The 23,317-nt window shown below is 35.0% G+C and overlaps 1 protein-coding gene across 2 annotated transcripts in view; it reads left to right on the top strand.

Annotated features, from left to right (window-relative positions):
* Positions 1 to 355: 355 nt before the first annotated feature.
* The window catches only part of MYEF2 (myelin expression factor 2), a 43,727-nt gene continuing 20,765 nt past the window's right edge, over positions 356 to 23,317 (top strand). For both annotated transcript variants that reach the window (XM_050797219.1, XM_050797218.1), the window contains exons 1-9: positions 356 to 797; positions 10,057 to 10,265; positions 11,497 to 11,549; positions 12,763 to 12,770; positions 12,865 to 12,958; positions 18,892 to 19,083; positions 19,802 to 19,955; positions 20,507 to 20,556; positions 20,675 to 20,738. In XM_050797219.1, coding sequence (XP_050653176.1) covers positions 637 to 797; positions 10,057 to 10,265; positions 11,497 to 11,549; positions 12,763 to 12,770; positions 12,865 to 12,958; positions 18,892 to 19,083; positions 19,802 to 19,955; positions 20,507 to 20,556; positions 20,675 to 20,738 — 985 coding nt within the window. In that variant the 5' untranslated portion in view covers positions 356 to 636. The remainder of the gene's footprint in view (positions 798 to 10,056; positions 10,266 to 11,496; positions 11,550 to 12,762; positions 12,771 to 12,864; positions 12,959 to 18,891; positions 19,084 to 19,801; positions 19,956 to 20,506; positions 20,557 to 20,674; positions 20,739 to 23,317) is intronic.

Raw genomic sequence — 23,317 nt, 5'->3', positions numbered from 1 at the left:
TCCTCACCCCTAAGAACAAATAGTTCTCAAAGAAATTCAAAGTCATTCATTTTGGTGAATCGCAATCAGTCATCAATAACTCTTTATGGAATGTCCGAAGGGTGCCTAGGCATTGAAATGGCAAGAGACTTATATTTGCTTCATTCAAAGGATTTCTAAAGGGAGTCTGAGGACTTGCAAGAAGTCTGTAAAGATGCTTAGTGGTGTGTTCTTTAACTGTCCCTACCTGGAATGAATTGAACAGTCTGGGTGTTAGGGCTTTGGTGTCTAATCCCGCTTTGCAAGCGAAGACTCCACTGGTGCCAAGCGACAGGCGGGCTGGTGGGCAGACATGGCACCACCACCGGGGGCTTTCAGGACTGGTGCAGCCCTCCCAGGCAGGTGTAGGGTCGACTGCAGCAACAGCGGCCCTGACCCCCGCTCCCATGGCTCCCCTCCCCCCCGCACTCCCACCCCCCGCACCCGGCACACACCATCTCCCAGTCGCCCAGGCTCGACCGGTTCTCGCGAGATCCGGGTTACTGAGCGCTCGGGGCCTTTTCAAATCGGGATCCGTTACCGCTTCCCCGGCAGCCGCCATTGTCGCGCTCGGAGCCCCTCAGCTCAGGCGGCCGAGGCGGAGGCAGCGGCGGCGGGATGGCGGACGCCAACAAGGCCGAGGTGCCCGGGGCCACTGGTGGCGACAGCCCGCACCTGCAGCCCGCGGAGCCGCCGGGCGAGCAGCGGCGAGAGCCGCACCCCCCGGAGGCGGAGAAGCAGCAGCCGCAGCACAGCAGCAGCTCCAATGGCGTTAAAATGTATTGTCTTTTCCTCCGGGAACCGGGGCGAGGTGGGGGGCGGGGAGTCGGCCGGGGGCCAGAGGCCAGGCTGGGCCTTGATGGGGGATAACCGCCACCAGGCCCCGGCCCGCCCCCGGGCCATCGGCTGCCTGAGGAGCAGGTGCAGCTGGGCCGCTCCCAGGCCCTTCCCCGCCCGCCCCAGGCCTGGCCGCCTGCGGTCCCGGGAGCCGAGGCTGGGGGCCTGGGGACCAGAGCTCCTCCCTGATTTCTAGCCCGAGACAGCGGACTCCCCTCTTCCCTGACTTTGGTTAAAGAACCTTTGAGCAAAGCTCAGCGACCGCCACGGTTTGCAGGAAAATGGTCCCCCTTTAAGGACCAGTAGTTAGTGTTCATCACTAGGGAGTATCTAGGGATGACATCATCGGACATTTCCTCCTAACCACCAAGAACGTATTTAAAAGGAATATCTCTGGCTTCTTTCTGAGCTTCACAAGTTTAGTGTTTTGTTGTTTTCTAAAGTGTGTGTTCATTTTTAAACTGATTTATACCGAGAGGAAGTTTAATAATGTGCTGTTAGACTGTATGTATTGTGTTACTCTTGAATTGGCTAGACGTACTTTCAAAAGGGAAATGTGCGATGTGCGTGGCTTCCCTTCCCACTGGGTAGTGTGCGTCAGCTGTGGAGAGTATATATATATATTTTAACTCAGTGTATGATTATCTTAAGTTTGGTATCATAGATGGTTAAGATTTTTTTTTTTTTCCTAAATGAAGGAAAACTTTTAAGGTCGCAGCTGTCACCAGTGCCTATAAATAATTTAGTTGACCCCAATCCATAATAATTTCTGGTTCTAGGGAAATGTTATGCTCCCCTTTGTTCTTGTCTTGTGGGAGGATATGAAGTTAAGCGCTTACTTTCATATGCCTACCTCCTTAAACCTGAAGTTGAAAGTATGTTAATAATTTAGTGAAAACATCCTTTTCCTTCTCTGTTATGCCTCAGAGCAGAAGGCAATAGACATATGCTCACAGTAAAATAGGCAAGGGAAAGGTCTGTCTGACCTTTGTAGAAGAATGTTTGAAATGGTATGGTAAGACCTGGACCAGTCTGTGTAAAAGTTGGTGGCAGATAAGATGAGGGTAGCTCTCCCCAGCTCTTTGACACTCTTGCTCTCAAATGAGTTTGAAAAGGAGCGGCAGCATCTTCTAGGAGAATAGAGGTGCAGGTGTAAGAGATTGGAACTTAGTGGAGTTTGTTCCTGGATGAAGAGTGGTGCACCTCAGTAACTGAGGAACTAGAAAGTGAATGAAGCGCTTTCTACCATGCTTGCCAAAATGTGGGCTTTCGAGAATTTGGCATTAAAAATAGAAATTAAAACCAGCGGAATGATAAGCTGAAAAATATGTGCTATTCATATCTAAACACGAGTATACATGCCACCTTTTCTCCTGAACAAAAAGTGCAGCCTTGAATTACAGAGAGAAGCCCTCCTATACTTGGGTATGATTAGTGTTGATATAGCGAAGTTTGGTATCTAAACCTCCATCAGATTCTCTAATCCCTTCTAAAGTCTCATCATGATTTAGCAAGACAGGAAAAAGAGAGAGGAGAAAGGTGGAGAAAGAATCCTTTTCTCACTTAGGAAGAGAAAAATATAAGGTGAAGAAGTGAAGAAATATTACTAGTAAATATAGATTATTTTCACATTGCTTATAATTCACCTCTATCCCTTTCTCTTTTTCCCAGAAGTTGAATCGAGTTCAGTTTTACTCTCAGGGATTTCACTTACTGTCTACTCCGTAAGAACATATGTGATGATCCAGCATGAGTCATTCAAACTGAGTAGCGACCTAGACCTTTTTATTTGACTTCGTGGACTAGTAGGAGTGGATGACAACCCCAATACATAAACCTTGAGTTGATTACCATATGCTTTTAATAAAAATAATTCATTGTTGATTATAAAAATTATCATGATATTGCCCCAAATTATATATTGGTTGGAATCGAACAGAGTACTGCTTGTCATCAGGATTGAAATAATATTTGCTGAGGTTAATCCATAGTTTTTGAGTGTGGGAGACCACTATGTCTTATTCTTCTTTGTATTCTTAAGGCCTAGTAAATATTTGTGGAAGAAATGCAGAAGTGAACTTTTATGCTTATGAAACTCATATACAGGGAATTTAGTTTACATGTTCACACCTTTAGAAAAGATCCGTTTTCCAACTATAGTCTTCTTTATTTAATGCCAAATGGTATACTGGCTCCCCTTTTCTTAAAAGTGAATAGGTGGGAAAAGAGCAGTATTATCATAACTTTATTATTCATGTGTAATTAAGTATAACTTTGGAGTAGGTAGAGATTGAGAGTTATATTAGGGTACTATAAAATTTTAAGCATTGGAGCAAAGTAATGTGTTCTTTAGTTGAGTGATTTTTATTAGGAGTAAAGACTAGAACTGTTCTCCCAAGCTTTATTGAGGTAAATTGACAAAAATTGTATATTTTGAAGTGTACAATGTGATGTTTTGTTGTACAAATAAATTGTGAAATGAGTACCACAATCAAGCTAATTAACATATCTGTTACCTCACATAATTACCATATTTTTTGGTGTTGAAAATACTTAAGATCTACTCTTTAAGCAAATTTCAAGTATACAGTAAATATGTTAAATATAGTCACTATACTGTGCCTTAGATCTACAGAACTTACCCATCTTATAACTGAAAGTTTGTGCCCTTAGAACATTTCCCCATCCCCTGCTGCCCTCCACCTCTGGTAAACACCCTTCTACATGCTGCTTCTGAGTTTGACTTTTTTTAGAGTCTGTGTGTGAGTGAGATCATGCAGTATTTGTCTTTCTGGGTCTTTTTTCACATAGCATAATGTCATCTAGGTTTATCTCTGTTGTTGCAAATGGCAAGATTTTGTTCTTTTTGTAAGGCTAAATAATAATATTCCAGTGTGGATGTGTTGTGTAAACACAAAATATAATATATATCATGTTTCCTTAACCGTTTATCTGTCAGTGGACACTTAAGTCATTTCCATATCTTGGGTATTGTGGATGATGCAGTGAACATGGGAATGCAGATATCTCTTTGAGATAGTGATTTCATTTTCCTTGGATGTATACCCAGAAATAGCATTGATGAATCATATGGTAGTTCTGTTTTTAATTTTTTGGGGACCCTTGATGCTGTTTTCCATAATGGCTGTACCAATATGCATTCCCACCAGCAGTATCTAAGCGTTCTTTCTATACATCCTCAGCAACACTTGCTATCTTTTGACTTTTTGATAAGTCATTCTAACAGGGATGAAGTGATATTGCATTGTGGTTTTGAGTTGTATTTCTCTGATGATTAGTGATATTGAGCACTTTTTCATGTATCTTTTGGCCATTGGTGTGTCTTCTTTGGAAAAATATCTATTCGGATCCATTTCTCATTTCTTAATTGGGTTGCTATTGAGTTGTATGAGTTCCTTATACATTTTTGATATTAATCCCTTATTGGATATATGGTTTGCAAATGTTTCCTCTCGTTTCTTAGGTTGCCTTTTTATTTCGTTGATTGTTTCCTTTGCTGTGCAGTAACTTTTTACTTTGTTGTAGTCCCAATTGTTACTTTTGTTTGTGTTGTCTGTGCTTTTGGTGTCATATAAAAAAAAAAAACCAATCATTGCCAAGACCAAGGTCATGGAGCTTTTCTCTTGTGTTTTCTTCTGGGAGTTACAGGGTTTTAGGTGTTATGTTTAAATTTTTAATCCATTTTCATTTCGTTTTGTATGTGAATATCTAGTTCTCCCAATACCATTTTTTGAAGAGACTGTCCTTTCACCATTGTATATTTTTGGTGCCTTTGTCAAAGATTAGTTTACCATATCCTTGGGGATGTATTTTTGAGTGTTCTGTTATGTTCCATTGGTCTCTGTCTTGTTTTTGTGCCAGTACCATATTGTTTTGATTACTGTAGATTTGTAATATAACTTGAATCAGGTAGTGTGATGTTTTTATCTTTTTCTTCTTGTTCAAGATTGCTTTAGCCATTTGAGATCTTTTATGGTTCATACGGATTTCAGGAATATATCTGTTTCTGTGAAAAATGCTGTTAGAATTTTGATAGAGATCACATTGAATTTATAGGTCATTTTGGGTAGGAAGGACAATTTTGACAATATTAATTCCTCTCATCTATGAACATGGAGTATCTTTCATTTGTATTATTTTCAATTTTATCATTGATAGTTTTTCAGTGTATAGCTCTTTAGCTTTCTTGGTTAAATTTATTTCTAGGTATTTTATTCTTTCTGGTGCTATTTTAAATGAGATTGTGTTCTTAATTAATTTTTTGGATAGTTCATTATTGTTAGTATGTAGATATGCAATGGATTTTTGAATGTTGACTTTGTATCCTATAACTTTTCTGAATTTGTTCTAATAGTTTTTTTGGTGGTGTCTTTAAATTTTTCTCTGAATAATTTTCTATGTAAGATCACATCTTCTACAAACAGAGATGATTTTACTTCTTTCTCTCCAATTTGGTTGTCTTTTATGTCTTTTATTTGCCTATTGCTCTGGCTGTGACCTTCAGTACAATGTTGAATAGAAGTGGTGAGCATAGGCATCTTCTCTTTTTCCTGCTCTTAGAAGTAAAACCTTCAAATTTTCACTGTTGAGTATGACATTAGCTATGGGGTTGTCATATATGATCTTTATTGTGTTGAGGAACATTCCTTCTATACTAAATTTGTTGAGAGTGTTTATCTTGAAAGGATATTGAGTTTTGTCAAATGCTTTTCCTGGATCTATTGAGATGATCTTTGATTTTTTAAAAATCCTTCATTCTGTTAATATGGTGTATAACATTTACTGATTTATGTTTGTCATCCTTGCATCCCTGGGATAGGTACTATTTGATTATGGTGTATAATCCTTTTAATGTGCTGTTGAATTTAGTTTGCTAGTATTTTGTTGAGAATTTTTACATCTGTGTTTATCAGGGATAGTGCCCGTAATTTTCTTTTCTTGTAGGATCCTTGTCTGGCTTTGTTATCAGGGTAATCTGGCCTTATAAAATGATTTGAAAGAGTTTCCTCATATTTGGTTTTTTGGAAGAGTTTGAGAGGGATTGGTATTAGTTCTTAAATGTTTGATAGAATTTACCAGTGAAGCTGTCAGGTCCTGGGCTTTTCTTTCCTGGGAGATTTTTGATTACTGACTCCTATCTCCCTTGTTATTGGACAGTTCAGATTTTCTAATTTTTCGTGATTCAGCCTTGGTGAGTTGTATATTTCCAGGAATTTATTAATTTCTTCTAAGTTATCCAATTTGTTGGTATATAATTGTTAATAGTAGTTTCTTATAATTCTCTGTATTTCTGTGGTATCTGTTATAAAGTCTCCTCTTTGATTTCTTTATGTATTTTTCTATTTTCCCTCTTTGATTTCTGATTGTTCCCCCCCCTTAATCTAGCTTAATCTTTGTCAGTTTTGCTTATCTTTCAAAAACCAACTTTTAGTTTTATTGACCTTTTCTATTGTTTTTCTAGTATATTTCATTTATTTTTGCCCTGATTTTCGTTATTTTCTTCTTTCTACTACCTTTGGACTTAGTTCTTTTTTCTAGTTCCTTGAGGTGTGAAGTTAGGTTGTTGGAGATCTTTATTTTTTTTTTTTTGAGATGGAGTCTTGCTCTGTCTCAAAAAAAAAAAAAAAAAAAAAAAAAAAAAGTGCAATGGTGCAACCTCGGCTCACTGCAGCCTCTGCCTCCTGGGTTCAGGTGATTCTCCTGCCTCAGCGTCCTGAGCAGCTGGGATTATAGGCATGCATCACTATCCCTGGCTAATGTTTGTGTTTTTAGTAGAGATGGAGTTTCACCATGTTGGCCAGGCTCATCTCGAACTCCTGACCTTAAGTGATCCACCTGCCTTGGCCTCCCAAAGTGCTTGGGATTATAGGTGTGAGCCACCACACCTGGCCTGGAGGTTGGTCGTTTTTCTTAATGTAGGCATTTATTGCTCTGAACTGCCCTCTGGTAGTTTTCCTCTGGAACTGGGATTAGTACTGGATCTGATACTATACCAGTATACTTTTAAAATCGTACATTAAAACTATGTTTCTTCTTTTGATGTTGGAGGTTGATTTTTTCCAGAAATTTATGTTATAATTTAGATACGCATAGTTCAATTTTAAGAATAGATAACATTTTTATGACTATTTTAGAGTTTTTATTTTAAGTACATTGTGGGAGTGGTTGTCTAAATGAACAGTTTGGGAATTTAGTACATGGAATTCTGGATGTAGTACCAATATTTTGGAATTACGTAGCATCATTTCCTTAATAGTTTTCACATATATTTTTACTTTCTCTTCCAAAGTATTTATGACTTGGAAATAGTTCAGAAATTATATAATTATGGCTCAGTTTCTTAATAGATCATTCCTGTAGCCTCTAAACTGTTATGCCTTTTATAGATTTTTTTTTCTTTTTTTGTTACACACTGGGAAGAAACTTAAGGTAAATTTTAGTTCATACATTGTAGACAAGCAGTTTAGCAGTATTTTTAAGATGCTTCTTATTTGGGAAAATGAAGAAATTACTTTCTTTGATCATCTTTGAGTAAATTTTTAAAAGAAGATACTATGTATAATGTTACTGCTTTTAATGGAATTTTCAGATTGTTGTAAGCAAATATTTAATCTATGTAACCCCACCCAAGTCAAGAATACAACATTGTAAGTACTTCAGAACTTTGTGTAATTTTCACAATTGGTTTAATCCAGGAAGAAAATAGGCAGGGGAAGGGGTATTAATCTAGAGACTATATAGATATCTGTTTACTGAATAGAGTCTCAGTTACTTTACAAACATTCATTGAATTCATCTAAGCCTGTTAAGTAAACAGGCCCTTTGGGGAATTGAAAAGAAAGGTTTGTTCTTCTATCTGTGGTACCCAGAAACCAGAGAAAAGGCCTTTGTGCCTTTTGGCTGCTTGCTGCCATTTTCAAAAGTGTCACTCTGTTCAGACAGGTAGGTACTTTCTAGATTTAGGCAGTTGAGAAGACTCCCCCCTAGGCCATGCCATTTCTGATGAAAGAATATGTTTGATAGTGAAGATGTCCCTTTCAAGGTCTTAAAAAAAAATGGCAAAGCAAGTTTGGTCCAAATGTCTCTGTCTTTATTCTGGCAGTTTTTCTGGCAACATCTGTGCTCAGATGAGTATGGATTCTTAATTGACTGTTAATTCATTCAAAAATTATAGCACAGTGTTATATGCAGTCACTGTGCGAGGTGCTGGTGATACCAAAGCAGATAGTTTTTGTTCTTATAGGGTTTGCATACTATATTTATGGCTGTGTTACCTACAAAGAAGAGTAGTGTTCAAGAAGCTCCGTATATTATGTAACAAATGACTGCAGTTAGAGGTATGTGAGGAGCATTGCAATGTATGAATCACCAGAATTGCTGGGCTTGGAAGATACTTTAGAGCCTGGCTTATGAAACTTGATTTGTTGTCAGAATAATCAGAAAGCTTTAAAAAAATTTAGATTCCTAGGTGTTATCCGCAGTGATATTATTAGTAATGTTTGTGAAAAAATGCTTTAAAATTGAAGTTTTGTTATTAAAATAGTTTTAAATTGACTAGATTATTGACTTAGTTATTTAAATAAGAAATCTATTGGCCAGGCACAGTAGCTCACACCTGTAATCTGATCACTTTGGGAGACTGAGGTGGGCGGATCACCTGAGGTCAGAAGTTTGAGACCAGCCTTTCCTACATGTTGAAACCCCGTCTCTACTAAAAATGTAAAAATTACCTGGGTGTGGTTGCAGACACCTGTAATTCCAGTTACTTGGGAGGCTGAGGAAGGAGAATTCCTTGAACCCAGGAGGCGGAGATTGCAGTGAGCCGAGATCTTGCCACTGTACTCCAGCCGGGGTGACAGAATGAGACTCTGTCTCAAAAAACAACAACAAAAAACAACAACAAAAAAACCCTATTGTTTGTTCTGTAAAAAAGACTTGTTTTTAAAAGTAAATTGCATTTTAAAATATAAATCCAAATTTTTATCTATAGGGTTTAAGTGTATGCCTGAATCTTTTGGATGGTTGGCATATGACATCATAGAGTTGCACTGTGATTACAGTGTTATAAATTACTTTTTTTTCTAGTTAAGGCCTCATTAAAAATCAGGTTTGGCTGGGCGCAGTGGCTCACGCCTGTAATCCCAGCACTTTGGGAGGCGAAGCCGGTGGATCATGAGGTCACGAGATCAAGATCAGCCTGGCCAAGATGGTGAAACTCTGTCCCTACTAAAAATACAAAAAATTAGCTGGGTGTGGTGGTGGGCACCTGTAATCCCAGCTGCTCAGGAGGCTGAGGCAGAGAATTGCTTGAACTTGGGAGGCGGAGGCTGCAGTGAGCCAAGATCGCGCCACTGCACTCCACCCCTGGGCGACAGAGCGAAACTCTGTCTCAAAAAAAAAAAAAAAAAAAATCAGGTTTATAAAATTTTGGCTTATGTTGCTTTTAGGTACTGCTCCTGTCCTACATTACCCATTGTAGGTAATATTAATGAAACTGTGTAATTTGATGAAGTACCGTATTCTAGTTTATAGGTTAAAATGTAACATAAAATATTAGGATACTTTATAAGCTTTCTATGTTGATGAAAATTGGGAATAGAAGAAAGTTTGAGAGTCTTAATGTGAGTATATACATATATAGATGTGGAATTATAGACATAACTTTGTATTTTAATTATGCTTCTAATTAAGGGAGGAGAAAGTTCTGAGAAGAAACTATTAACCTTTAAGAGATGAACTTTTTTCAGAGTATCATTGTGTAAATTAATTTTTTAAAAAAGTTTTTAATGATGCCCAGAAAGTTAATTCTCCATCAAAGGTGGCAGTTTTAGATACCTTAGAAGTAAAATTATCTGCTCTTCCCTCTGTTCCAGTCTAATAGCATTTATTAATTAAGTAGTGTGGTGGGAAAAACTGGGTGATTGTTTGGATGCTTACAGCTATTTAATGTGGAAAAAAGAATGAGGACTGTTAAATGAGAAGCCAAACCCTTGCTTTGAAATAGCACCGGATAATTTCAAAGCTCTCAGGCTGATTCTCCAGCTACTTTGCTGAGGTCTAGCTTAGTGGAGAGTTTTGTGAAGTGATAAATATGAAATATTTATTTAATATAGACTTCCATTCTTTTAAGCACAACTGAGGGTTTTTGTTTGTTTGATTTTTTTTTTTTTTAATTCAAAGGGAGAATGATGAGTCAGCGAAAGAAGAGAAATCTGACTTAAAGGAAAAATCTACAGGAAGTAAGAAGGCCAATAGATTTCATCCGTATTCAAAAGACAAGAATTCGAGCACTGGAGAAAAGAAGGGTCCAAATCGTAACAGAGTTTTCATTAGCAACATCCCATATGACATGAAATGGCAAGCTATTAAAGATCTAATGAGAGAGAAAGGTAACTATCTCTGAAATAACCCACTGTTGGATAATCTTCATATAGACAGGGGAGGGAACTACACAAACATTTTTATTCCTCTGAGCCACGCAGACTCAAAAAATTGATTTTTATTTCTTGACATGTGAATTAATCTTTTCCTCTTCTTTCACTTGACACAATTTCATTACAAGGTAGTATGGATATTTTTCTTTTTGCCATTTTAGTGGGATAGTAGCGAGCCAGCATATGCATGCCACCAAGAATTTTGTTAAAGTGATTGCTTTGTCTAGTTGAAGTTTTTATAGATTTTAAAAGGGCTATTGCATCAGTTAAGTAATACATTTAGCGTGTTAAAGAATGAATAATAAGGTCTGATTATTTATTTTTTTTCCAAAAGCTGTTTTGTTATTATCTTGGTGGAGTCTGGAATCTGGCTGTGGAATTTATTTTGTTTGCATTGTCATGACTGCCATGATGCTGTCTTTGCAGTTCTAAATTAAAATTGCATTACTGCTGTTGCAGTTTTGTTTTCAGAATAATCTGAAAACCTTCATCTTATATACATGGTTGGTTTTGGGGAAAAATAATTTCAATACTTGATCTTGTAAAAGTTAGTTTTGTTATCTCTTGAAAAATTGAGTTTCAACAGTCCTGCAAACTATGTACTTGGCTTTGAGGCTGATCTCTTCTATTAAATTTTTTTTTTAAAAATTGCATTGGTGTGTCTGTTGTAAGGTGACAACTATTTGATTGGTTTTATTCATTGACTTTATTTAGAAAGTGTGTGGCTTGCTGTGAAGCATGATTTGTAAATTTAGTTTACTGATGGCAAACATGATTGAAGACATTCAGGTAGAAAGTCACCTTAAAACAGCTGTTGTGTGTAGGCTGACCAAAGTTATTTGAAAAGTGCTAATGTTGATGTTTTTTAATATGATAGGTTAAGGGACCATTTGTATGTATATGTGCATTTGTTCACCAACTATATCATGCTGGCCAAAATATGATCTGTAGTATGAATTAGGTTAATATGGTTGTTAGCCTTTTTTTAGAGAATGTGGATGATGTACATTTCTGAAAATTAGTTAAATTTACATAGCCATTGATAGGAGGTATGTTGGTCTGGTTTTGATTGTTGGTGAATAATAGGTGCTTCTCTGTAGAGTTGTGCACAGGTGTGCAGTAAAGCAAGATACTGGTGTTTAAATGTATTGTTTCTTGGTATCTTCCTTTTGTATGTCTTATGTAGTTGGTGAGGTTACATACGTGGAGCTCTTTAAGGATGCGGAAGGAAAATCAAGGGTAAGTGCTGTGGGCAATAATCTGCTTGAGGTTTAAAAGTTCCTCAGCAGTTTACTTTTTGTATAATACTTGTACCAGTTTTTGGAAACTTAAGTTTCATTTTGTTTTACTTTATTATACAAGATTTGAGGCTCTATACCAGCAAGTCTGACACTTATACAAACCTCGCTGCCTGGAAGGGATGGGTTTTGTAAACACTCAAAAAGGGCATTCACTTTTCCAATGCTCTAAGGTAATACTTCTTCTTAGCCAATAAGATTTTAGCATAGGATTTTTTTGTTGTATTTTGATGTCTTCAAGGATACTTTAAAAGTCACTGAATTGATAATATTCCTGAGTTTTTTGAGGGGACTATAGCTTAAAGGTGTTAGTTCAGAATGTATTTTTGAAATTTTACTGAAAAGCTCAATTTGGTAGCCTGCAGGACTACATAAGAGGCAGTGCTCTGACCAATTGGTATGAATGACATTTACGATTGCATTGACATAGAAGGAATTGGTTGATAGTATATTTTGATTTTTAGCAACAAGAATGCAATATACTGAAGAATACAATGGAAAACTCTTAGCAATGTTTAATTATGTTAGTAAAACCAGCTGGGTGCATGATGAATAAAAACTTTGTCATTACATTCCAATGGGACTTTGAATGGCAATCACAGGGAATTATTTTTTAAAATAACTCTCCAAATTAATTTATTACTAGTTTATAGGTGATTTTTACATACTTCCAACTGGGTGCTGTTAAATGTGCAGCCAGTTTTAATCTAATAGAGAACTTGTTAAAAATAAAATTAATATTCACTATTTTGATTTTAATAGAATTGAAAAATATGTCGTAGATAATACATCTTTTGAAAATATTTGTAACTATAGAAGGATAGGTATATTGGAGCCTTTAGTTATTTCGTTGAATTACTGTTGATTTAATTTGTGCAGTGACGTTAGTTTTAACTTAATGAAAAGTCACCTAAAAGTAAAAACTGTGCTCCAAGATTGTTACATATTAGATTCTACTATTTTTAATAGATATATTAAAAAACTTAGAGAAAATTTGTGGTCCCTCGCCTATTATGTTCTGGAGATATAAAAGGTGAAGTGATTCTACCATATTATTAATTGCCTTAATGATTGAAATGTTAGAACTGATTATTCATGTACTGATCTAAAACTTTTTTTCTTTTGCATATTTTGACAAATCTACCTGGATATAGGGTTGTGGGTAAGAAATTTTTTCTTCGAGTATCTTAAATTAAATTAAACTTTGGAAAAAAATTAGCACGTAAACATTTCCTATAAATTTTTTCCTTGTTAAGTGTGGTTGAATTCAAAGATGAAGAATTTGTAAAGAAAGCCCTAGAAACTATGAACAAATATGATCTTAGTGGAAGACCCCTAAATATTAAAGAGGTAAGATTTCTTATATTTAGAATTTAAACATTTGACTATAAAGACATGCTTTCCTTGGATTTTCAATTTGGTAATATATTTGCCTGACTACAACTTTTTTTAAAGCATAGGTGTTTATTAAAGCATTATATATTGATGATAGTTTTACTTGTACATGATTTTATATTTGCTTTTAAGCAGTTATCCTATATACTTGATTTGTTTCAAGTTGTTAAAAATAAAAGCACATAATTTTTATAAATTTGAGGACCTAGAAATTCAAAGGGGATAAACTTTAGGTGCTGAGTTTATTTGGTACAGACATTTTCAATTTTTAGATTTTGTTATTTAATTTGAGAAATATAACATCCTTGTAATTGATAATTAAAGGTCACTTGATGCAAATATGTTACGGATTTGAATAAAATTGATATTCACTTTTTATCAGAGTTACTTGGAAACTACTAGATTAAAATTTAAGAAAAAATTATAACTCTATTAGTGAAATTTATAACTAGAAGTTGGAATCCCCTAAAATGGGCATGTCTTTTCTTTGTACAAAATTGTAGCAGTGTAAATAGGTAGACAAAAAATGACTAGAAGATACAAACAAAACATTTACAGTTTAACCTTGAGAATGATTGGCTTGAATATCCCTCATCTTCATGGGTTCCTTTATTTTGTATTGTTAATCTTAATAGTTTGATTACAGACCTGTTACATACATATACTTGCTAAAATCTGTTAAAAGAGATAAATAGTGTAACTTTGGGACCCTGAAGATTTTGTACTAATACTGATGCTAATCATTGGTTGTAGAGCAGTACTGTCAACATTTAATTGTATACTATTTAATTGTACAGTAATGATTTGGTTCCTGGCTTTATCACTTTCTAGTGGGTGTCTGGACATGCTACTTAATTCTCTAAACTAAGTGATTGTAGTAGTACTACTGATAATAGAGACATACCTTGGAGCTATTGCAGGTTTGGTTCCAGACTACTGCAGTAAAGCAAATAAAACAATAAAGTGTGTCACATGTATGTTTTGGTTTTGCAGTACCCATAAAAGTTACGTTTATACTATACTATATTCTATTTAAAGCAATAGCATTATGTCTAAAAGCACAATATACATGCCTTAATTAAAAAATGCTTTATTGCTGAAAATGCTAGTGATCATTTGAGCTTTCATTGTAATCTTTTTGCTGGTGGAGAGTCTTGCCTCAGTGCTAATGGCTGCTGACTGATCAGGGTGGTGGTTGCTAAAGTTTGGGGTGGCTGTCATGATTTCTTAAAATAAGAACAGTGAAGTTTGCTGTATCAATTGACTCTTCCTTTCATAAAAGATTTCTCTGAAGCATGTGATGCTGTTTGATAACATTTTACCCATGGTAGAACTTCCTTCAAAATTGAAGTCAGTCCTCTCAAACCTGCTGCTGCTTTATCAACTAAATTTATGTAATATTCTAAATCCTTTGTTGCCATTTCAACAGTGTCCATAGTATATTCACCAGGTGTAGATTCCATCTCAAGAAATGACTTTCTTTGCTCATACGAGAAGCAACTCCTAATTTGTTTAGGTTTTATCATGAGGTTGCAGCAATTTAGTCACATCTGCAGGATCCACTTCTAGTTCTAGTTTTCTTGCTCTTTCAGTTATGTTCACCATTTAAGTCTTGAAGCCCTAAAGTCATCCATTGGGATTAGAATCCATTTATTCCAAACTCCTGTTAGTTTTGATATTTTGGCCTTATGAATCACAGATATTCTTAATAACATCTAGAATGGTGCATTCTTTTCAGAAGGTTTTTAGTTTACTTTGCCCAGATCTATCAGAGGAATCACTGTCTATGACAGCAATAGCCTTATGAATTATATTTCTTAAATAATGAGACTTGAAAGTTAAAATTATTTCTTGATTCATGGGTTACAGAATGGATATTGTGTTAATAGGCCTGCAAACAATGTTAGTCTTCTTGTATATCTTCTTTTGCACTCTTGGGTGACAAGTACATTGTCAATGAGCAGTAATATTTTGAAAGGATTTTTTTTTTTTTGAGCAAGAGGTCTCAACAGTGGGCTTAAAATATTCAGCCAACTATTCTATAAACAGATGTGCTGTCATCCAGGCTTTGTTATTTCATTTATAGAGCACAGACAGAGTAGATTTAGCCTAATTATTAAGGGCCCTAGGATTTTCAGAATGGTAAATGAGCATTGACTTCAAGTCAACTTAAGGTTACCAGTTGCGTTAGCCCCTAATAGAAGAGTCAGTGTGCCCTTTGAAGCTTTGAAGCCAAACGCTGACTTCTCCCTTCTAACTCTGAAAGTCCTAGATGGCATCTTCTTTCTATAGAAGACTGTTTCATCTACACTGAAAATCTATTGTTTAATGTAGCTATCTCGTCAATGATCTTAGCTAGGTCTTCTGCATAACTTGCTGCAGCTTCTACATCGGCACTTGCTGCTTCACTTGTACTTCTATGTTGTAGAGATGGCTTCTTTCCTTAAATCTCATGAACCAGCTTCAAACTTTTCTTCTGCAACTTTCTCACCTCTCTCAGCCTTCATAGAATTGAAGAGAGTTAAGGCCTTACTCTGGATTAGGCTTTGGCTTAAGGGAATGATAAGGCTGCTTTGATCTTCTGTTAAACCACCGAAACTTTCAGACCACTGAAATGTTGTAAGCACAAACAAGTGAAGTATCTTAATAGTTCAAGAAGCATCTTTTCTGTTGTGTTATCCTTCTTCCCCAAAAGTAACAAGTATCTTAAATTTTGTGTTTTTACCTGTTTTTGAAACAGCATTAAGGCTGTTTCACTTTCTGATCATTCATGTGTTCACTGGAGTAGCACTTTTGTTTCCTTCAGGCCAGGCTTTTCACCCGTCTGAACTTTTGACATGCCTTCCTCACTAAGCTTAATCATGTCTAGCTTTTGATTTAAAGTGAGAGACTTGCAACTCTTTCTTTTACTTGAACACTTAGATGCCATTTTAGGATTATTAATTGACCTAATTTCAATATTATTGTGTCTCGGAATAGGGAGGCCCGAGGCGAAGGAGAGAGATGGGGAACGGCTGGTGGGTGGAGCAGTCAGAACATTTATTGATTAAGTTCTCTGTTTTATTTAGGCACAGTTGATGGTGTACCAAAACAATTAAAACATCAAAGATCAAAGATCAAAGATCACTAATCACAGATCACCATGACAGATAATAATGAAGAAGGTTGAGATATTGCATGAATTACCAAAATGTGATACAGAGACACAAAGTGAGCACATGTTGGGGAAATGGTGCTGATAGGCTTGCTGGACACGGGGTTGTCACAGACCTTCAGTTTACAACAAGTGCAATATCTGCAAAGCGCAGTAAAGTGAAGCACAATAAAACGAAATGTGCTTTTATTTACCCAATAGGATTTTTTATGAGGATTAAATGAGATACATGGTAAAAAGCTCTGGCATCAGAGAACCTCTCTAACTCAGGATAAATTACTTAAACTTTCTCCTTTGTTTTCGTATTACTAAGATGGGAGTAATAATGGCACCTACCTTGTAGTGCTATCAGGACTCGAAGAGTTAATATATGTAAACCATTTAGTGTTGGCTATTTATTATACTTGTGGTATTACCATTATACAAAGCACTAAGCACAGTGCTCAAGATATTTTAACTACATAATAAATGTTAGCTGTAGTAATAATGATTGTTATTCCTGTCCAAGAGTCTCTTGTTCCTGAGTGTGAGATAATAGCTTGAGATTAAAGGCCATGCTACCAACATATAACATGTATCCCAGATCCCTTTATTTGAGTTTGCTTCCAAATTATTCTAGTCCTGTTTACGTCTGGGGGTTTATTATTTAAAAAGTTATTAGCAGGAATGTATAGAAAAATTTTGACTGTTGTGATTTGTGTCACCTTTTTTTAAAAAAAAGCTTGGAATTAAAATAATGGCAAAAACTGCATTTACTTTTGCACGGAGCTGACAATTTTCTGTTTTCTGTTTTCTATTTCTCTTCAAAGGAGTAGTACTACAGATTCTTAGTGTCTTTTCTTTTATTGGAAAAAAAAGTTTGTTGGATGCTAACTATCAAAGCCATGTTATTGTGTTCTTTTAAGTTTCAGCGTACTGTAGATCCTCAGCAATATTTCAGAGACCCTGCAGTTATATAATCCAAGTTGAAAGAGGATGCCACCATTTTTAACTTTTTTTAAGAGAAAAAAAAAAGGCTAAATTTGGCCCAGCTAAATGATGAGGGATTTATTCAGTTGACTTTTTTGGATTAATGTCACTTTGGCAGTCCCTTTCCTGGGATATCTGATTTATAGAGGTGTGGGTGGAATGAATGCTTAGAACTGCTACTGAGGAAAGTCAAAGGAAGGTGTATTTCCAATGTTCCTTAACAGACTTTAGAATTACATTTTTTGTTTCATTTAATTAAATGCAGAATAGTAGCGGTTATAAACTGCTACTGTAGGCCCTCCAAAAGCAATAGCAGTCAGTAACCAGCAGACTGACAGCAAGGGGAAAAGAAGAGTAGAAGTCGTGTTATATAGTAGGTGGTTTGTTTTATATACATTTTATTTTATATATGTTTTATATATGCATGCATGTATTGTATGTGTGTATATTTCTGTCATATATATATGTGTATAAAAGATCAGTACAGCAATACATCTTGTTAATGTTACAAGCACAGACAACCGAAATAGCTTACTATACTAGTTCAGGAAACATCTTCTCTTCTGAGTTATCTTTCTTCCCCATAGGTAGCCACTATCCTAAATTATGTATTTTTACAAACTCTTTTTGAATCCTCGGACCTAAAGAATTTATTATTTATTAACATGTTTTGAAGTATTATTTGATACATTTTTTTTCTTTTGTAATCCTTTTTATTCCTTGGTAGTGAAGAAGTATGTTGGAAGCCAGAATGGTTTTATTATTTCATCTACCTTTTCACCTTTTATTCTCCATCCATCCTAGAGAATTTATTAAAGTCACCCAACTTCCTTTTTTAGTACTGTATTCCCAGACTGAGGCCAGCAAAGTAGATTTGGTGGTTGCCTTTACACTTCATCTTAGCCTAAAGATGGAGAAGTGATGATGATGATTGCCTTTAACATAATCATTTGGCATTGCAGATGATAGTCTATCAGTGTGTTTATGTGGTTTTTGTTTACTCATTTTAGTTTTTTAGTATTGCACCTACTGGGGTGAGTGTGAGAAGGACATTTATGTTTGTGTGAGTGCATGTGTGTGTGCGTGTTTGGTTTTGTTTAAAGGGTAGGGTGTTTCTCTTACAAAATTAATGAACCTAACAAAAAAACAATGTTTAATGTAATTTCTCACTTGGACATTTAGCCCTCCTTTATCTCTCCCCTCCTCCATCTCAGGTTATAATCATTGTTGAAGAAGGTAAGAGTTTAGAAGGTGGGTAATTGTATTTTGTTCAGGAATAAAATTTACAGATTACAATCGACCATCCTGTCCTCTACCCTAGTATTTGGGTTTTATAACAGTCTGTTCCACTATTGAAAAGCTTTGAATTAGTCTGAGTTTGGCATTCCATTGGGCATCCAGTAGTGAGAATTCACCATTCCTACATTTTGGAAAGAAAAGTCACAGTGAGTACTTCGCTCTTCTTTGAGTTAATTGTATGTGTACTTGTACCCTAGTGTGAGAGCAAAATTAAACTAATTTCAAGTTCTTAAGTGGCTTTAGTGATTGGAAAAAAATATTTAACTGGCATCTCTAGAGGCTGAAATCTTTTGTCTATCCACAGGTTTTTATGGGACTCAATTCTCTGGATGAGAAAAAAAGCTCACTCTTCAAGAGGGTCAATAATTTGAGTCAGAAGGGATAGCTACTGTAGAATTTAAGTTGTTATTTTAATTATATAGAACTGATGTATTTAGTGGAATTTAACATTCAATGTGTGTTACAGGATCCTGATGGAGAAAATGCTCGTAGGGCATTGCAGCGAACAGGAGGATCATTTCCAGGAGGACATGTCCCTGATATGGGATCAGGGTTGATGAATTTACCACCTTCCATTCTCAATAATCCAAACATTCCTCCTGAAGTCATCAGTAATTTGCAGGCCGGTAGACTTGGTTCCACAATTTTTGTTGCCAATGTAAGTTCAAGCTTTAGTCTAAAACTTGTCATTCAGATAGATAGATAATTTGATTAAATAAATGTGTTATAGGTTTATAAAACATTTTGCTTATTTTTATTTTTTATTTTTAACTAAAGTAAGTGAAATAGTAATTACTGTAAACTCAAAATCAGTTGATGTATATACATGCGTATATATATATACACACACACACACACACACACAGACACACAAGGTTAGAGTTTAAATACAACTATTTGGATTTTTTAAACACAGAACTGTGCAATTTATACACATTCAAGCAGTTCTTGAAATTATATGTGTTTTGGTTTATATTGGTAAATGGATTTCTTTTTTGTAGCCTTGATATTTGTGAATATGCATGTCATAGTTGGTTTGTCATTTGTTCTAAGCATTTGAAAGTCAGTGAAAACAATACTTTTCAAAATCTGGATTTCTCTTGGTAAAAATAGATGTGCAAGTTTCAAATGTAAAAAACAGGTTTGAGCAGTTTGAGAGATGATTTTGGAAATTAAAAAAAGGATAAGGAACAATGTAGATGTAGCTTAAATGATTTTAAACAACTGAAGATGTTTTTAAATTTGAACATTATCGATATATTGTTGAACTGGAATTATAGTTCTTTATGGTTTTAAGAGTTTAGAAAAGATTCTTTTGTATTTGCAGATGGGGAGAGGGATTTATTAGGTATGTAACGATACAATTTTATGTTAAGCTTGACTTCAAAGTTGGTTGGAAGAAGCTAAAGGAAGTGTTCAGCATAGCTGGAACTGTGAAGCGGGCAGATATTAAAGAAGACAAAGACGGCAAGAGCAGAGGAATGGGCACTGTCACTTTTGAGCAAGCAATTGAAGCAGTTCAAGCAATTTGTATCCTGATTTACATTTCAGCATTGGTTATGAGGTTGAAGAAGCATAATACCACCTTTTTTTTTTGGCGGGGGTAATTGAATTTAAGGTTGCCTGGCTTAGAGATGTGTGTTAGACTTTAGTCTCCAGCAAATAAAACCCTTACTAGGTCTAAGTATTAAAGTCACTCTTAAAACTTGAATAAGCCATATTGTACAGGGCTGATAATGAAGTTTTTTCTTTTCTCTCTTCCTACTGCAATTAATTGTATACATGCATTTAACAATTGTGTAATCCATTGTATATTAATGAATTTACTTTAAGCGAAGTCTTACAAGTTTACTTTTTTCAATGGTTGAATTAAAAATACCTCTTATTGATGAAATAAAACCATAAAGCAAAGAATTGAATATTTTTTTGAGTAAAGTTTTTGAGTGGCTAATACCAATAAGTATTAAAGATGTTAATTAAAATATCAGAGATAGTTGGACTGTAAGATTATTAAAAATTAGTTTGTGTTCTGGTATAATTTTATAGTTATCTTAACTGGCTTTCCTTGACTGAACCAATAGCTATGTTCAATGGGCAGTTTTTATTTGATAGACCTATGCATGTGAAAATGGTGAGTTCCTGTATATCACTTCAACTTCCAACCTCTTCAAATCTTTTATTGGCTCTCTTCTACGTTACAGTTCTTTCTGGTAATATGTTAACCATATTATAAACTTTCTCACAATTAGGATGACAAGTCTGTTCCTCATGAAGAGTACCGTTCACATGATAGTAAAACACCACAATTACCACGTAAGTAAAAGCTATTATGAGAAACAACATAGGGTTTTTTGGGTTTGTTTTATTATATGCTAAGCAAAACTTTGTTTTTGTGCCTACATCGTAGTTTCTCACAATTTGGGATTAGTTTGGAGTTATGAAGATAGTTTGGCGCTATTGATTAGGAAGACTGTTGTGTGCCATTTTTGTTTTCTTTTTGGTAACTTTTCCTAACTGATCAGCAATACATTCTAAAATGTTTGGTAAATGTATACACTTGAAGGAAAAAAAGTCCTCTCTAATTTCGCCTCTCTAATCTGTGGGTAACCTCATTGTAACATTTTTGTGTATTTTCTTCCAGCCTTCTATGTATATTTTTTACATAGTTGGGAACAAAAATAATTTTGAATTATTTTTTGTTTAACATTAGAGTACAAGCATTTTCTCATGTTGAAAATTATTTTCAAATATTTTTATTGGTAGTATAATAGTCTAACATATAGATGTTCCATAACTATTTCGCTGTTCTGTATTTTAGGTGTTTTAACTTTTATTTCCTTTTGAGTAACCACAGAGTAACACATGCCTTTTTGTTCCCAAATCTTTGTAATGTTTTTGGGTACTTCCTTCAAACAGATATTCTGAAGTAGATTTACAGTTCTCATGGGTTAGTGTTATCAAATTGTTTTCCAAATGACTATAACAGTGTAATATACTCATTGTATTATGTGTCTCAGTGCCTCCTTTGAAAAGTGGGGATAATAATGGTGTCTACTTCATGGGGTTGACATGAGTATTACGTGAATTAATATATGTAAAGCACTTAGAATCGTTTTGCATAAACACTCAGTAAATATTAGCTATTGTTTTTACTATTTCACTGCGTCTTCTCTGGTTTTTAAAGTATTCTTATAAGAAATCTTAAATATACAGACAAAAGTAAAATTACTCATATAGTTATATGCCATATTTGTTGTAGATTTTTTTCTTTAAAATAAAAAATTTTACAGGTAAAATGGAGCTTCCCCATCTCCCTTGCCCATCTTTCAACTTATGCCTTACCTAGAGGAAACAACTTATGGATAGAGTATTTATCATTTAGGTTTTAATAATTTAACTGCACATTTGTACATCCATAAACATAGGGAATTGTTTTGTTGGATTTAAAATTTTGTTTGAGTGATATCATAATGTATTATGTAACTTGCTTTTTTTGTTTAAAATTATTTTTGAGATTCATTTATGTTGATAGATGTAGCTCTAGTTTCTTCATTTTAACTGCTGATACCACATTTTGTACATTTTTCTGTTTTTTAGATTATTTTAAATTTTAGTCATTGGGTGTTAAGTTGGAAAGTATTTGCTCTTTTTTATCAGAATTATATGTTCTCTTTATATTTGCTAGAAATTATGTGTAAAACTGGCTTTCATCTGTTGTTTCTGGAAAGTTTTTAACTATTGATGGCTTATATTTTCTATCGTTTTTTGAGTCAATTTTTGTAATTTCTATTTTTCTAAGGATTTTTTCTATTTTTGTTCATTTTCAAATATTTTGGCATAAAATTATCTCTAAGTTTTTGCTACATCTGTGGTTCTGTTTTAAAAATTCTGCATGTTTACAATTTTTATTTTTTTCTTGGTTAATTTTGTTAGAAATTTGTCAGTTTTAATGGTGTATTCAAATAACTGAATTTGAATGTTTTGTATTTTTAATTTCTGCTCTTAGCCTTATTATTTTTTTCCTTCTCTTTATTGGGGTTTAGTTTGTTTTTGTCCTAACTCCTTAAGTTGAATGCTTACTTCAAATTGGTAGCTTTTCCTTTCTAATATAAGCAGTTATGACTATAAAGTTACTACATGGGTTTTGCTATGGAGCATTTTTATGATGGGTCAGTTTTTAGAGTATTTAAAAATTACCATTATGGGCTGGGCATGGTGGCTCACACCTGTAATCCCAGCACTTTGGGAGGCTGAGGCGGGTGGATCACTTGAGATAAGGAGTTTGAGATCAGCCTGGCCAACATGGCAAAACCCCGTCGCTACTAAAAATACAAAAAAAAAGTAGCCAGGCACGGTGGCGCATGCCTGTAGTCTCAGCTACTCAGGAAACTAAGGCAGGAGAATTGCTTGAACCTGGGAGGCAGAGGTTACAGTGAGCTGAGATTGTGCCACTGCACTCCAGCCTGGGTGACAGAGGGAGACTCTGTCTCCAAAAAAAAAAAAAAAAAAAAAAATCACCATTATGATTTCTTATTGAGCCATATATTATTTGAAAATAGAAGTTTTCAATTTCCAAATGTATGAGGTTTTTTTTTTTCTTTGTACTTTTTCATTTCAATGTAGTCAGAGAACATGGTTTATATGTGAGTGTGATTCTTTGGAATTAATTTGGACTTATGGATGGCCTACCCTATGGCACATTTTTCTTAGTATTCTGGGTATAGTTGGTGAGTGCGGTGATCTATATATGTTAATCAAATCAAGTTTGTTAATCATTTTAGTTGTCTTAGATCCTTACTAATAATTTTTTCTGCTGTAACACTTTATTTTATTATCTTATGTGTCTAGTAAAATTGCCCAGTAGAATAGTGGATTTGTCTACTTTTTCTTGT

The sequence above is a fragment of the Macaca thibetana genome, chromosome 7 (assembly GCF_024542745.1).
Source record: "Macaca thibetana thibetana isolate TM-01 chromosome 7, ASM2454274v1, whole genome shotgun sequence".
In the NCBI taxonomy this organism is placed as follows: domain Eukaryota; kingdom Metazoa; phylum Chordata; class Mammalia; order Primates; family Cercopithecidae; genus Macaca; species Macaca thibetana.
This window is presented reverse-complemented; position numbering and strand designations above follow the sequence as displayed.